We start from the raw sequence: 16,913 nt of genomic DNA on the forward strand, positions 1-16,913 counted from the left end.
CGAGGTCAGGTAAGCCACATGATGACATTTATACAGATGTCGGGAATCTAAGTTGCTTGAACTACAAACTCACTTAGCTTCTATACCTCCTCGTAGAGACTGACCGGCTCACCACTCTACCCTTCCCCTTGAACTTAAGCTGCCAGAGCTTCCTGCTGGCACACGGGGGAACCTGCTGCCCAGCGTCTCCTGGGCTCCCAGAATTCCCATCAGCAACGAGCTTTCATTTGCTCACGCTAGCCTTGGCGTTGGCATCATTAACACCGTCTAACACCACGGGGCTGTGCTCCTGAACCCAATCACCCCGCTCAGTCCGGGCCCCCAAAGCACAGGGCTCCTCTGTGCTGACTTGATGACAGCCATCAGGTCACTAATCCGGAAGCCCACCCGGGTCCTCGGCAAAGGTGGCGGCCGCAATGCTGCCCACCCTCCCTCCGCAGCCACCCTCCACCTGGCTCCCACCGAGACTTCTCACAGCCCTCCCTACGTGGTCTCCAGGTGTTGGTCTGTCCTTCTAAAAGGAGAACCCAACGTATCCAAGAGTTTGTGCGTAGCTAACCCAGCCCTGTCTCAGGGACAGTAGTGGCCCGCTTAACAATGAGATGAAGGGTTCCTCTGTGCTAAATGCCCGGAATCTCCTTAGCTCACGGGATTGAGTTAAAGGTAGTGAAACCACCAAGACACCAGGCCCAAGGTGAAGTACACGTACCCAAAGCATCCCTGAGCAGAGAAGGGAAAAGCTCAGCTTCGAGGGAGATGCCCCCCCGAGGATCCGTCTCTCCAGCCATGCCTCGTCCCTTTGGTGTGTCCCTTGAGACCTAGTTAAAACTCCACAGGCGGGGGAAGAGACGTGTCAAATGACGTGTTTCCAAGATTGCCTTCTTCAAGGTTGCCGCTGATGGGTAGGAGATGGCGGTGGTTGAGGTTGACAGGGGGAGAACAGCCACTGTCCAGAGCTACGGTGTCTTGGGAAAGTAACTAGAAAGCCTCCTGTCTGTTGGTCCACACCAGAAATTCAGTCCGGGTTGATGCGGTAATTCATCAACAGCCAAGCCCCCAAAGGCCACATAGAGAGCAAGTGCCCTCTAGTGGCCAGGAAGGGGGTGACAGGAAGGCGAAAGTGATTTCCTGCCTCTGCCTTCCTTCCGGGTGCAGACAGCTCTGGGGTCTTCCGCCCAGGGGGTCGCGGGGCCCCGTTCCAGAGCTGCCCCCTCAGCCCTCCAGAGAGCACACTCCTTCCCCACCGGGGAAGTAGACGCCCGCAGACCCACTGACACTAACTCTACGTTGTTTTGTGTGTTTTTGTTTTGCAGTGATGCCTCTAACCTGGGATTGGCCTGTGTGTGTGTTTGTACATAGAGTATTTATTTTTATACAGTTTTCACTTTTTGAAAATGCCGGAAGTATGATGCATCTTACAGATTATTATTAAAAAAAAAAAGAAAGAAAAAGAAAACCTTGCATATTTTGTACAGAAAATGCCAACCTCTTTCCTTTTGTTTACAAGATGTTTTGTATACGTCTACGACTCTAATACACTTTTTGTTTGTGAGTACGGGCATATGTTTGCATGATATTTGTGCACACTTATTAAGTATTGAAGCTTAATAAATTATAGTGTTCTGGTGCCAAAGGGGGCCGGCCAACACTAAGGTGCTGGCTAGCTTACGTGTGGACTCACGGGGATGTGGACATCGGTGGTGTTTTTGCCAAGAATATTTTAAGCTCTTACGGATTTTCATTATTAAAAAAAGTTAAACGTGGCAATTCCTGATCCTGATCAATCATTAAATTAAATACGTTCTTTCTTGTGAGAGCAGCAAGTTCCGAAGCAGGGGTCCTCAGAAGTAGACAGCAACTGTATGAAACTGTGAGGTCCAACAGAGGGAGGGAGGGGACTCTGAAGCAACGTCTATTGTAAGATATCCCAAGTTCTTTCTAGAGCCATGTGAACATCTCAGATTCACTTGTGCTGAAACCCTCTAGGATCCCCAGGGCTCCAAAGGGCTATTTGTTACTGCTTTTGGTTTCTTGGGGGTTTTTTTTGTTGTTGTTGTTTTTTGTTTTTGTTTTTGATGATTTTGTGTTTTTCTTCCTTTTGAGCGACAGTCACTAGTCACAGCTACCGCTGTTGGTGGCCGTTCGTTTGACACAGATTTGCGAGGCCCACGCACCACTAGCAGCTGGAAAGCTTGCCTCGTGGCCATTGCACTCCGACAAAGAACATTCAGAAAACACTCACAAATCTGGGCCAGACTGGCACTCCGAAGTTGTGTTTATTTGTTAATAAATAGAGGGTTACAGAGTTCTGTTCACAGCACACGGCTTAGGAGAGGTCTCAGGGAACCTGCCTTAAGTACCCCCTACGTGTGGCACACAGGTTTACTGTTCGATGTTTTACAACGTACATTGGTGCTTCCTCGGGGCTTGAAAATAACACGCTGCTGTAGGCACAGTCACACGAACGCTACGTTAGGGGGCTTCACGTTCGTGGGACCCTTGCCACATTGTGGTAAGGGGACCACCGGCTGCCCCGACCCAGGGGACCAACCATATCAACATTCTTACTCTAGACAGCCACTCATGTGTTTTGGGAATCCGCTTCCTCCTCTGCATCTCAGCTTCTTCGTTTGAAAAGCAAACGAAGCTACTGAAAAGTAGACCTGGAGCTGACCTCCATGGTCACTGACCGGTCGCCTGTCCCCTCCCCACGGGGCAGAGGCCCACGCCGCCCGCCGGCACTGTCGTTATTCCTATGGCGGGAGACTTCCAGGATGTGGCCCTTCCCGAGGGATCCTGAGTCCGGGATGTTATCAGCCCCAGCCAGGGCCGCCGTCTTCACGCACAATGCCGCGAGCCCGGCCCCACGGAACTTTCAGGAGCTAAGAAAATATTTGCCTTTTCATTTCTTTTCAATTCAGGGGGGAGAAAAGAATGTCTAATAATGAATCCAGCCAAGGTTATATTCATCTTTCTGCCAGAGCAGTCATAAAATGTAATTGTGGCCATAAAAGGGACTGCGGGCCCTGAAGGTCAGAGCGCTGCCCTGCCCACATCCTCCCGGAGAGAGTGGCCGCCTCACCCGCTCCATTTACTTCCTCCCACCCTGGCCGGACTGAGGTCCTGAGGAATCAGGATAACCTGGTTCCTGTAGACCCACTCCCTTTCAGGCTCTCGTTGGAGCAGTCCGACCCCACTGATGGCCTCAGGCTAGAGTCAAACATTAACTGGAAGGCTCCAGAACCTGAGCTTCTGTGTGAGCTGAGTACTCCCCAGGGAAAACCCTCGAACTTTATGTCCATCCTGGTGTTCGCTTCCTTATTACACTCCCCCCCCCCCCCCCCCGTTGATACCACAGGGATCCCCTTCACTAGAACATAGAGAATAGCCTAGAAATATGTGTTAGGGCAAGTTTAAAAGTCAGCGTCAAGGAGAAATAAGTTGGCAGGAGAGCCCTGGATGGGCAGGGGAAGGTCCTCCACACATTTCACTGCAAGCTGCCCGGTGGTCGGAGACAAAAAGAAACAACCGGCCGGGGGCCACCCTGCCCTCCCCGGTGCGTGGCCGTCCACTGAGGTTTGACCCTCACGTGCTTCAGTGCCTCGTGTATCCTCAGCCAGGACCTCCTCCCTGCAGGGCCTCGAGCTGCACACCTGGGGCCCCCTGGGACCTTGACTCAACTCATCTCTGTGTCACACGGGGTGCGGGGACGTTAGAAGCAGGGAAACCGATGGTCGAGCGGTCCGCAGAATAGATCAGGACTGACACCGGCAGAGCAGGTGCACGAGACGCGGGAGCATTGCGGGAGGGCAGTGCCGGGGGCCGGTGACCAGAGAGGGTTCACAGAGGTTAAAGACACTCCGTCCCTGGGACGTGCAGCCCCTCCTGCTGAGACGTGCCTGCCCGGGAAGTGAGTGGCGCACCCAAGCCCCGCCCCACGGAGCCCATTACAGTCCTGCTGGCAAATGTTCTCTAGGAACTAAGTGCTGGGTCTTGAGACCTGTTGCCTTCTGGGGCTCACGCCCCTGCCTACCTGGAGGCTTACCAGAAGACTGACCCGGTGCCCCCCATGGTTAACAGTGGAACAGGGTGGTCTAGGCCCACATAGTCGCTCTCACCAAGGTCAGTGACTTGTGCCTCTGCAGTCACGTGGGCCAAAGGAAGCCCTCCACCTCGCTAAGGAAGAAACGACTCCCTCCACACCTCACCCCTTCTCAGCCTCCCCCTGTGCTTCCTCCCTGCCAGGCCGAGGGCTGGCCTCCCTTCCCCTGACCTCATCCGGCAGAATGGAGCGCCAAGGACACGGGGAGAGTTGGGGTTAGCCCCTGAACAGGGAGGGCGCTGGCCAGCAAGTCAGGAGGCTCGGCTTCCAGTCCTTTCTCCGTTGTCAACTATGTGGCGTGGGGCACCTTACTCCTGCTCTCTGTTTCCCTGAGTGTCAAATAAGGGAGTTGACTTAGGTGACCTCTGACAACCCTGAAACCCACTGATTCCACTGACCAGTCGGCTCCTGGGTGGACCGGACACTGGAGCATTCCCTGCCCCCTCCGCCTAGAGCCATCTGGCTGTGACAGTAGTACGCATGGAGTTGGCATTGCAAAACTGTGTGCTGCATGTGTGTGCTCCATAACCCTAAGCAGAGGACCCCAAGCAGCCCTGTGCTGGTGGGGTAGGTGAGCGGGGTCGGCTCTCGGAGGGCAGGGATGGCCGCAGAGGCGCTTGCTCTCATCGGTATCTATACCGCTAAATTCATCAGAGACAAAGCTATAGGGGTTTAACTACCTGGCACACAGGGAGGATCCCCAAAGCCCCACAAAGGCTCAAGGACACAGTCCTGCCGTGGTAAGGTTCGCCTTGCCTCCCCCCATATCCGGCTCTCTGCACCCCTGACCTTACACCACCCCTGCCCCCCGCCCCGGCCCTGCGCCTGGATTCACTTTAAGGCACCCTGAGAGTCGAGCACCTAAGCTAGAAAAGAGAAGGGTGGGCCGCCGGTGAGTGAACCAGAAAAGAGGACGTACACAAAGAGGGAGGCAGGGAAAGAAGGAAGGACCAGGACCAGGCAGGGGCCGGCTGCTCGGTTCTTCAAGGAGCAGAGTTTTGAGGTGGTGTTTCTTCGAGGCTGCCTGCTGCTCACTGTGGTGGGGGGGGGGGGTTGGGGTGGCACAGGGAAGGAGAGCCGGGTTTCATTCGCTAAGGTGGGATTCCACACACAGAGTGACTCCCTGGTCCCTAGAAAAGCCTGCCCCTGAGCAACTCCCAAGCCTCTGTCCAAGAACAGGATAGACGGAGGCGAGCAGGACTGGGGACAAGCCTCAGCACTGTGGGGCCTTCCCCGGCAAGGGTCTGCTTACACGGCCCACACACATTCTCCGCTTCTTCTCTACACCCTTGCCCACGCCGGGTCCTCTGCCGGGAACGCTGTCCTTTCTCACCTTTCAAAATTCAGCTCTCACCACCAGGGCCCTGGGAAGACGTTTCTGGGTTCCTAAGTTAGGTGAGTCTCCCTCCTTGGAACAACCCAGAACTCTGTGTCTTTTTCTTCCTCTGCCTTCTATTGGAGGAGGAAGAGTCAGTCTTCCAACCCAGACAGTGAACTCTTAGAGGGGAGGGACTGTCTAATGCATTAGGCACCTAGAGACCTAGCTCAATGCCTCCCTCCCATGGCCAAGGTTCATAAACATCCATGACCTGCCGAGCTAACAGTCTACTTGGTGAAGCACCTACTATGTGCAGGCAGTGGGGCAGGAAAGCCAGGGCTCCTATGGACTGTGAGACACAGCCTGCCCTCCAGGATTTAACAGGGGTGCCCAGCAATGCAAAGACGTATGTGCTAAGTGCTCAATGAGGGCACAGCCAGAGGACTCTGTGGCAGCCAGTGTGGCCAGAATGAAGGGAGGACAGAGTTTGCCAGGGAGGGAGGACAGAGGACAGAAGGAGGAGCTGGCCCCGCGGACAAGCAGTCCTCCCCTTGCCTTGCCCGCCATCCCAGGCACAATCTTCCATTGAGCATAATCCCGGGCCATACTTGCTTCTCCAGTCAAGGGAGGGCAAATGAGATTTCTACAGAAGAAAGCGGGTAGGAAGGGGGGGCCCACGCCGGGAGTCTGCCTGGGTCGGCCAGGTCTGTGGGATCCCCCTGGTCCGGAGAGGTATCCCCACGTGCCGATCACTGGTAGGGCTCCTCCTCAACCTTCCCCTTTTCTATGCCTCCTCAAGGGCCAGAGTCCATGGTTGGTGGCCAAGAAGTGAAGCCAGCCAGCCCAGAGCCTTGGGGAAAGCACCTTGCCCTGGAGGAGGGAGAAGACGGAGAGTCTCAGGCCAGACCCTTCCCAGGGGCCTGGCTTGAGGGTTGATCAGAGGGTGACCACAGGTGACTATGGGCCGTCTGCCCTTCCTGAGGGCCAGAGCTCAACCGGAAGAGTGAAGGCTCGGCATGCCTGTGTCTCCAGCTCTCTGCCGGGATTTCGGCTACAGCCACAGCTGGGACCGTCTGCTGCTGTGCTGCTACACCTTTAAGGGCTCCTGGATGCCCCTTTCTATTGGACAATTGAAGCTCTCTGAGCAGCAGCCTCTCCCGCCAGCATTGTCATTGTCCCACCTCCGGAAGACCTCCCCGGGAAGCTGGGGCCGGAGACCTGTCACCTTCCTAGCTCCTTCTCAACATGTTTCCTTTAACTTCGTTTGGTGCGTCACTGTTAACCCTTTTACTTCCTGGGTTCTCTCAAATGTCATCGGCTGATGAGTGTACCAAGCTGGAAAACCAGAGAGCATTTGTCTTCAAGAGGAAAGAGCGATGATGTCATAGAGGAGAGAAGACTGGGCAATGAGGTTGGACGCCTAGGCTGGCCCTCAGAGCCAAGGGCCTCACGCATGTAGCCCGGCGTCCTGAGAGGCTCCAGCCGGCACTGAGCTGAAATGATGGAGAGGCAGCAATCGACATATTTTCAAGAGGATCTGGAATAAGCCCTCTTCCTTTCGCGGAATTGTGGAAGGGACAGAGCTTGGTAACTACCCACCCACTGCCTTCCTTCTCCCTCGGTCCCCCTATGCAGACCACTTTGCCACCTGCTTCTTCTGTGAATAGGATGGCGATATTCTCTTGTCCCATCGAGGACTTGTTGCAAGTAAAGGAAGGCACCGTGGATAACCGTGCGCCGTGACGACAGATGTCAACCTGGCCAACCAGGAGGTGGGGTCACACTAGGACCCAACTCATGAGTCACCCCCCGGCCCCTCCAGGGCGACCACTGGCAAGGATTCAACACCTCCTGTCTCCTTAGAGCCACGACCATGTACCAAGGCCTAAAGTGTTGGGACCAGGTGGACATTGTGTAGAGCACAAAGAGACTGCCCCTGTTCTCACCTCCACTCACCTCTGGTGGGAGATAAGATCAGAACGGAAATGACGTCCACATCTGAAGGGCAGGTAGACCAGAGAAAGGCAGAAACAAAGGGCGGTGGGTATTCAAAGGCAAACAAGGTCCTTCTTGAATAAACCGACAGCTCCGAGAAATTCCTCCCCAAGGCACTTTCAGGAGGGAAAGACTGGATCACCCAGGGCACACATTCTGACCTTAACTCCATGACATCTTTTCTCAGCCCTGCAAGCCAAAGCAAATGCATTACAACGAGTTTATTATTTTTCCCATTCACAGTGCCTGACCCACAAAGGTGTCGATCCAGTCCTGACCCTCACTGATAACTGATAACTCCACGTTCTCCCCTTTTGGATGCTTATCGTAAGTAGGAACAGCGGCCTCTTTACCTGAGTCGGACGAGCACATCCAACATCCAGGGGCTGCAGACAGACAGCTTGAGTCCATCCCGGACCCCTTGGGGGTCAAGGACCCATGTGTATAACTGAATGTGTCACAACTAATAGACCCAGATGGTGATCCACACATGACACGGGGCTCAGGAAGTACTGCTGGGTTTTTACAGCCGGGTGAACCAGCCACCCAACCCCCCTGCCCTCCGCATGGGGGCATGGGAGAAATAAAAAAGCATCCCTATATGACGTGACACACAAATGAATGGGTTTGAGGACTTTCGATGACTCACAGGATCCTGGACATTTGTATACAGACAAATGGTCTTCCGCACCTCCCAGCAAACCACTCTGAGCCAATAACGGTGGAGGAAGACAGATCCATCACGGCCACCTTTTAAGAGAGGAACCTGCCAGTCCTGGGCTCTCTTCTCTGTAAGAAATACAGACACTGCCCGCCAAGAGACATTTTTCTTGCACTCCGCTCATTCCAAAGACCAAATGTTTTATTGCAAATGTCCGCCAAAATAAACAGGCCTGCAAGTCCCACAGCCAGTGGGACAGCGCCCTGGCCCAAGGAGGGAGGTGCGCGTGCTGGCCCTGACTGCCACTTGCCCCCCGGGGCCACCATGGGCAAGCCCGCAGCGCTCCGTTCCCTCATCCCTGACCGGGGATGGGCTCCGCCCGCCTCACCGGCAACGGAGGACCGTCCAGGGAAAGGACTCGGAACACAGAAAAGCGCTATGTAAGGTTAGACAATGCAGTGGTTCGTGTTCACCGTCCAGGAAAAAAAAAACAAAAAACAAAAAACAAAAAAAACCTTGCTTTTCATTGTCAAACCTCAACTAACTGGAATCGCTTGGAAAAGATGCATTAAAATTTCTGGCAAATCAGGTTCAAAGCAGGCCCTCTTGCGTCCACACAGGGGGCCTGGAGGACAAATGCTAAGTGTGCTGAATAACAGAGAAGCAGAAACGTTGGGTGGCCGGTGGTGGGGGGACAGGCCGATGGTTGTGGACTGCCCCCTGGGAAGTTGCTTTTTAAAACTAAATCCCATAAATACTGCTAGAGTTTTATTTTTCTTTTCCCTAACAGGGAAAAATCAGCATTTTTTTAGATCCTTCTTTAAAATTCCAGTTACCCATATTCCTGGTTGAGGAATGAGGATTCTCCTTTTTATTGACCCCAGCAGAAGATGTTTCCTTGGTGCTGGGCTGGCTCCCACCCCCCAGCAGGCTCCCACCCTCCTTCGAATCCCACCCGTGCCCTCTTAGACGCTGTGGGCGAGGCTCCCCCAGGCTGTCAACCTGTCGTCTTAAGTTTAACAATCGTTACCTCAGTAATTCACTAGATAAAGCTCTGTTGCAGGAACCTTCAGTGCGTTTAATTGAGCTTTATGCATTTTTTCAAAGCAGGTCAGAATGTAAGTTTCAGAATTGCATAATGAAGGTCACAGCTTATCTGACCACTGTATACATTAGGCACTGGGGAGGGGGGGTGGAGTTTCCAAGAGTAATCCCTAGATGATAAAAGCTCCAATTAATTACTTTTTTTCTTGTAATTATTTTTGGTAAGGACCTGTCTATACTGCAGGCAGTGGGTCTTTTATATGGAAGAAAACATTTACCTGTATATAGTTTGCTAACGATTGAAGTTTTTCTATCATTTCTGTTTTGATGTTAAAGCGAGATGTCTTCTTTTTTACTAACGGTATTTTTCCTATGACTTTTAAAAAGTTATTTCCCCTGAGCTCTCCTTTGGGTCAAAAGCGCCTCCTGTGAAGGCACCTTGGTGCTAAGCCTCCTGGAGTGAGCCAACCCCTCACCCACTCTCCTCATCCTGAGTGTCCCCAACAACGTGCACAGCTGTCCTGTGACCCCTGCGGGAATCCCTTTCACGCCTTCGTGCCGTTTACCAAAAAGAGGTCATTTTTCAACATGCAGGACCTTTCCTGGGCTGCAGGTCAGTCCCTGATTTCCGAGGGGCCCCGTTTTTATCTCCATACAGTGCCCGGGGCTGGCTCTTCCTCACCATGTAAAGTAGATGGTGAGAGGCCGAGAGGTTTCTACCTTTTTGACATTTGTGGCACTTTCCCAAATGGTTACCAAACCCCTTACTAATCTCTGACCTTCCCCCAAGGGCTAAGACCCCCCAGCCCATCAGCGATGGTCTTCTAGCACCCCTGAAGATTTCTCCCCTCCTTATCTGGTCTGTTTTCTTTTGTTTTCGATTCGACCCTCGCCCTCAGACCACTTGGTTCCCTCCTGTGTCCCTGTCCCCATCCCTTTCTGTCTCCATTCCCATCCTTTGTCCCCCAGAGCTCCCTGCCATTCTAGCTCACCTTCACACAAGGAAGTCCTGTGTGAAGTGGGAGAAAGATTTGCCATCTTGTCAACTTGCGTGACAATTTTGTTTGCCTACCAAACACGCCTGGTGCCTTTCATCGCGATAGCCTTTGACAGGGGTACCGTTTATCTTATTATGTTCCCGATGAGTAGGGAAATACACGCTTTCTATTTCTTTCATTTTTGGTGTTTATTCTCATAAAAACATTGTTATTAGGACCTCCTGGTGAAAAACTGCTTTGATCTCTTGGTTGTTTTGTTTTGTTTTGTTTCAGGGTCATAAGCAAATCTCCAGGGTTTCCTATTGGTTTTAAGTTCAATACGTCACAGTGAACTTGTTAGTACAGACCTGTGCGTTCCGTGTCTCCAGGGGAAGGCAGCGGGCCACAGAGCAAAGAGTTTCAGCTTCCCTATCCTGAAAACGAACGGGTGGTGCTAGGTGTAATATGTTGTGATTCTACAGTTCCATAGCTTTTTTGCTGATTTCGACAGGTCAGATGCATTTGTCTTTACGCCTGTCAGGGATTTGCTTGGTTTGCTTTGCTTTTTAACCACATCAGTGTCTATTTTCTTCTGATTTGAAGAGGTGTTCTGGTTCCGGTCTGAGCTGATAACTGCTTCCTCTCCAGCAAACCTGGATGCAAAGCTGCCTGAACAAAGAGGGGCTAAAATTCCCTGTGCTGGTTTCCTTCCTTTGCCTTTGGGAACTCACTCGGATTGCTCCCATGCGTGGATTGTGGGGATCCGGGATGAGGTTTCTGATATGTGATGAGATGTTCAGAGAAAGCCAGTGCCAGGTATTTGTGGCCAAAAATAGAGGAACTAACCTTTTTCTTAAAAGCCAGCTCTGTTCCATAACTTAGCCAAAAAAAGCCAGCCAGTTCCCTGGCCATCCAAGACCTCCGTGAAAGACCCTCAGTATTTCCCATGAATGAGCAGAGGTCTGCAGGGTTCCCATCACCGTGGCCACTAGAGTTCCGTGTGTGTGCTCTAGAATGATCCGCATAAATCTCAGAGGGGCTCTGTAGCTGCCATGTGGCCAAAAGTGTTTATAATACCTGTCTTTAAGAGAAAATTAGCTCCCGTGTTGTGTGTGCTTCTGGAAGGCATCCCCACAGGTATATGAGGGAGAAAGAGGTGGCCCTGGGAATACGGTTGGGGTTACTAGACCAAGAGCCATACAAAGCTCACCAGCAGGGATAGAGGCAGGACAGAGTAACGTTCCACTCTACCGCATGGCCAAGAAATATGCCATCAACCTGACACACAGACTCAGAGGAGTGGACTAGTTCTGTGTTGGGGTGCAGACTTCAGTTCCCCCGTCCAAACACTAACCGTAAGGGGAGGGTGCCCCTCTCAGAAGGGGCCCCTGAAGGAAGTGTGGTTTCTCCAGTTAAGGTTTTCTTTTGTGAAACAGCCACTCGTATGAGTGCCCCTCACCAAGTCCTGAGGTAGTCACACCACGTCCCTCACATTGAGTGTGGTTCTGAAGGGCCGCGCTCACAGCTTTCCACGTGTCCACCCCAGCCTGCTGGCCGTGGGAAGATGAAGCCTTTCTGGGGCGCCTGGAGACCTGGGGATTCTTGGACTCCTACTAGGAGCCTCAGAAAGGCGTTCCACTGGACAGCGGTGACCCAAGAGCGTGACAGCATTGGCCTCAACCTCGGCCTCTCCCTACTGATCAAAGGGACTCCTTCCGGACAGAACCCCTGCCCCTCAGACCACAGCTTTTCTCCAGCAACCGGACTGTTATCCCGGACTCCACTCTCTGAGCGCTGTGGCCTCTCCCATCAATGATCTAAAAAATGGTTCCAAAGAATTTTAAATACTCCATAAGTCTGAGAGCAGCTTGTGAGCAAAAGTATATATTGTGAGATTTTTCATAATATATTTCAGTGATTCAGTAAAAATGCCATTTACCTGCGAAACCATATTAGGGGCAAAGGTGCCCGATTCTTTTATTCCCAGCAACCTCCTTTTACCCAACTGGACACTGCAACCTTCCTCCGCAATCCCAGGCTGATCGTTTTATTGAAGCAACTGGACTTTATGCATTTGTTACTTTCACTTTTTTTTTTTTTTAAGTTTCATTTATTAAAGTAATCTCTACAACCACGTGGGCTCGACCTCATGATCCCAAATCAAGAGTCACAAGCTCTTCCAACTGAGCCGGCCAGGTGCCCCACTTTCACTTTATTGAAGCTGTTTTTTTTTTTCTTGTTATTTGGTACATTTGGTGTGCAATGTTTAAATGCACATTGTTTTATTTCTATGATGACCTCGATAATGGAACAGAATTTTTCCTGCCTTTCCTAGCCTGCAGATAATTTCAGAAATGTTTCCCTTTTACGATACCCATTTTATATATGTTGTGCTGTTGCTAACTTCTTATATGTCACATCTTGGTGTTTTAAGAACTGTCCCTTATTATTGTGATCAGTGTCACTATTATTCTATTATCATTCATAAATTTGGATCTATTTTCTGGTGCACTCAATTTATTTTTCCAGGCACCTTTGATCGTTTGGAAGCATGTTAGTTATTTGTATAAGTAGACATAGGAAAGCACCTTGCTTAAGCAGTGAGCAAGCCTTTTGGTAGATAGATACTGACGTTAAAAGATTGGTCCTTTTAAATGCCACCTATGTGGTTTTCTTCCCATTATCAGGTGCCATTTCAACAAAACTTGTTTCTTTGCTGGATTTTTCTGGCCTTCCAGTCTCTGACTTTGATTTTTAATTGGCCACGATTCAGTTTTCCAATGCCTGAACATACCAGGTCAAAAAGAGCTTCCCCGCCTCCCTCCGGTGGGCTCTTTTCTCCATTTCAGCAATGTCCAAGCTAAAAGTGAACCAGAGGGAGGACAGCCCAGGCGGTTGGGGTTTGCCTAAGGACCTAGGAGTAGGTGGCTTTTGGCAAGTGCCTTTTCAAGTGTCTTTGAAACAGAGGGCAGGGCCTCCAGCTAACCCATACCCACATCTCTTTGAAACTTCTGGCCTCCCATTCGATAGAATAAAATCTGGGATGCTGAGCTAACTCCATCCCAGGCAGTGAGACCAGAGTAGGGGCGCTGCGTGGGGGTCAGAAGATCCCGGTTCCAGCCTCAGTTCTGTCACCAGCGCACTAAATGACAGCCCCTTCTAATCCTCGGCCCTATACGATACGGATGGGTATTCTTTGCAACGCAAATATCCTGCAGAAGACATAACTGAAAAAAATCTGACTATTCCTTGAAATGTAGCTTTGCTACTTCCAGATGGGGAGAACTTTAGCAAATGAGTACATCTGCCATTTTAAGGGGAAGGCTCTGCCCCCTGGGGACCCCACGAGGGCCAGTGTCCTGATCCACGATGACAGAACAGGTATCCTAAGGATGAAACCCCAAAAAGCAGTGTGGAAACTCAGTTACTAATTACACTGAACAAAAGCCTGTTTAGGAGAGGCCACCAAGCTAGAAAAGCGAGACAGTAACTGGCTAAATTAGCAAATAGGTTAGGCAACTGTTAGCCTAATGCTTCCATTTGTTAAGGAAAAACATAGCCAGAAAATTCCCTGTGGAAACTGTGGTCCTTTCTGTCTGTGTCATCCTAGAATTTTCTATGCGATTTTGTACTTCCTATCTATGGTGTAAATACTTTCCACTGTACAAATGTAAATATAAATTATATATTTTATTTCTGGGTTTTTTTTTTCTAAAATGGAAGTTGATCTAAGTAATAAATTACAAATCATCTACATCTTGGTTTTTTATTTTTTATTATTTTTTTTTTAGGAATGATATACCTTTATTTTAATATCTCTCGGAAGGAAAAAAGGGTTTCGTGATTAAAGGGAGCCCTCATTCCTAACGAACGAAAGTAAGATAGTGCTGTATAAAAAGGAAAAGATTAAAGGTCAGGAGAGTGGGTTTTAGTTCTGACTCTTGTTAACAGATGTGAGACTGACTAGATCACTTAAGAATGGAGATTCGGGGCGCCTGGGTGGCGTAGTCGGTTAAGCGTCCGACTTCAGCCAGGTCACGATCTCGCGGTCCGTGAGTTCGAGCCCCGCGTCGGGCTCTGGGCTGATGGCTCAGAGCCTGGAGCCTGTTTCCGATTCTGTGTCTCCCTCTCTCTCTGCCCCTCCCCCGTTCGTACTCTGTCTCTCTCTGTCCCAAAAATAAATAAACGTTGAAAAAAAAATTTAAAAAAAAAAAAAAAAAAAAAAAAAAAGAATGGAGATTCAACTACAAATAAAAACAGCTGCTCCCAGGTGTTTTAAAATTCAAAAGATGCACGTGGAAATACGAAGTCTTAATTTTCGTTATGTCAATTGGTTGGAGTATGAACATTTTATATAAGGGAAATTTCTTTTATATATGTATATATATAGATTTTTTTTTTTTTTTGAGAGAGAGAGAGAGAGAGAGAGAGAGCATGAGTGAAGGAGGGGCAGAGAGAAAGGGAGACAGAGAATCCCAAGCAGGCTAAATCCTGTCACTGCAGAGCCCAACACGGAGCTCGATCTCACGGCCATGAGATCATGACCTGAGCCGCAATCAAGAGTCAGATGCTTCACATTTCATATAAGGGAAACTTCTGTTTCATATTTTATTTTGCATGAATTCTCTTTTGGGACAAAACCAAAAAGAAATGGAGTGTGAAGTTAACTTCTACTGTTGATACTTCTAAAGGCCCATGATTAATAACCATCATTATTTTATTAGCTTTAAGAGCATTTGGGGAAGAAATCATTTTCAACAATTTTTAATGAAATACTCAAGCTTTGAATATCTTCTTGACCTGCCCCAAATTTCTTCACCCGTGTCTAACAACCCACGAAGAAAATTTGTACCAAGGCAGAAATATAATCAAATGGCCTGGAATTGACAAGCCAACCAAAGTGGGCAGGAGTCCCAAGGAATGGCTCAGGCAACCTCCACTGTGGAGCCATGAAAAGCCTGCAGTAACTCCGTTGGACTGAGACGTGCCTTCTTATCCTTTCTGAAAGACCAAATGAAGCTAAGGAATTTAAAAAAAAAAAAAAAAAAAACCTTGATAGATAGCAGGTTCCTTCCCTCTTCAACACACCAAAAAGGCTTGACCTTGTCTTCCTACCATATCAGAATAGAAACAAGCCTGTGAGATCATCTGCACCTTGCTCATCTTCTACAAGAGACGCTGAGAATGTTTCTGACTCTCCCGAAGTCACCTGACACCATAGTCCCACCAGCTCTTGAGAAAACCAGCTAAGGATAAGGGGACCACGGAGGCCCTTCTCCGGAGCTGTGGTCCCTCCCTCTCCCTGCTGTTCAAGGAAACCCACATGGAGGGCAAGTGGAAGGGAATTTCTGCATTCACTTCTCAGTAATCTAGGGGCCTCCGTCTTCAGATTAGGGCGTCAGAAATACAGTTCTTGCGTTATACAGTTTGCGGGGATGGGCGGGGAGCTTCTAAACATATAAGCTTCTACCTCTCTTCTTGTTTTCCAAAGAGCAGCGCAGACCTGCAAGATACGGGTTCCAGATCTGGGTCTGTTGTTAGATGCAACCAGGAGCCCTTCCTGCTCCACGATGGTAGCGCTGTGATGACGCATATAAAAGCATCACTTCCGTTTTCTGTTCTTTGACATTTTCTTTCTCACTGTCCTCCCCAACCGCCCATCAACTTCTCTTAACTCCTTGCAGCAAAACTGGTAAAACAGGTAAGTACTTTAGATACATAGTCTTGTGCTGTCAAATTAATAAACCCAACAGTGCATCAGAAATGAAGAAAAGAAAAAGTTTCAGCTGTGTTTTGTTTGAAAATACTGCTGTTTAGGGGCGCCTGGGTGGCGCAGTCGGTTAAGCGTCCGACTTCAACCAGGTCACGATCTCGCGGTCCGTGAGTTCGAGCCCCGTGTCGGGCTCTGGGCTGATGGCTCAGAGCCTGGAGCCTGTTTCCGATTCTGTGTCTCCCTCTCTCTCTGCCCCTCGCCCGTTCATGCTCTGTCTCTCTCTGTCCCAAAAATAAATAAACGTTGAAAAAAAAAAATTAAAAAAAAAAAAAAAAAGAAAAGAAAATACTGCTGTTTAAAAGTTCCAGTCAAAAAATCTCCAGAGACCCGGTCTGCATAACCAACTCTTAGACGGGAAAGAGGAGCGTAGCTGAATTTCTTCACAAGCCATCAGGCTGCAGAAGAATTTTGTGTTAAAAGATAATATTCAGAAAAAGATAAAATCGGGGCGCCTGGGTGGCTCAGTCGGTGAAGCGTCTGACTTCGGCTCAGGTCATGATCTCACCGTTCATGAGTTCGAGCCCCGCATCGGGCTCTGTGCTGACAGCTCAGAGCCTGGAGCGTGCTTCAGAGTCCGTGTCTCCCTCTCTCTCTTCCCTTCCCCTGCGCATGCTCTGTCTCTCTCTGTCTCAAAAATAAATAAAAACATTAAAAAAAAAATTTTTTTAAGGTAAAATCATGGTTCGCATACAGATATAAAAATGAATGCATGTTAAGGATTTTGACTCATGCGATGAGGAAACCAACCGTGTTTTAACCAGCCCAGCAGAAAAGTCAAAAGAGCACAAATTTATATGAAGTAAAGAAAGTGGCGATGAATTGCAAATTACGGTGGACTATCACCATCAGACACGACAGAATTTACGTATCGTTCAAAGACAATGGACAGATGGAGAATCCGATAACCCAGGGAGGATATACTACAGATGAAACATCATTTTCTGTTGAACCGCAAAAAGATTTTCTACAATTGTAAAGCAATGCTTTGCTGTATTTAATACCCAGACCTATTTCACAGACATTAAAACCCATCATCATTTTCA

At 49.6% G+C, this 16,913-nt stretch overlaps 1 protein-coding gene across 1 annotated transcript in view; it reads left to right on the forward strand.

Moving 5' to 3' along the window:
• COL13A1 (collagen type XIII alpha 1 chain) overlaps nt 1–1,767 on the forward strand; it is an 80,086-nt gene extending 78,319 nt beyond the window's left edge. The window contains exon 38 of the mRNA XM_086679884.1: nt 1,314–1,767. Within this exon, the coding sequence (XP_086536010.1) occupies nt 1,314–1,316 (3 nt within the window). The 3' untranslated portion in view covers nt 1,317–1,767. The remainder of the gene's footprint in view (nt 1–1,313) is intronic.
• Nucleotides 1,768–16,913: the final 15,146 nt, after the last annotated feature.

The sequence above is a fragment of the Puma concolor genome, chromosome D2, assembly GCF_028749965.1.
Source record: "Puma concolor isolate L17-30 chromosome D2, mPumCon1.1.hap2, whole genome shotgun sequence".
Classification (NCBI taxonomy): Eukaryota; Metazoa; Chordata; class Mammalia; order Carnivora; family Felidae; genus Puma; species Puma concolor.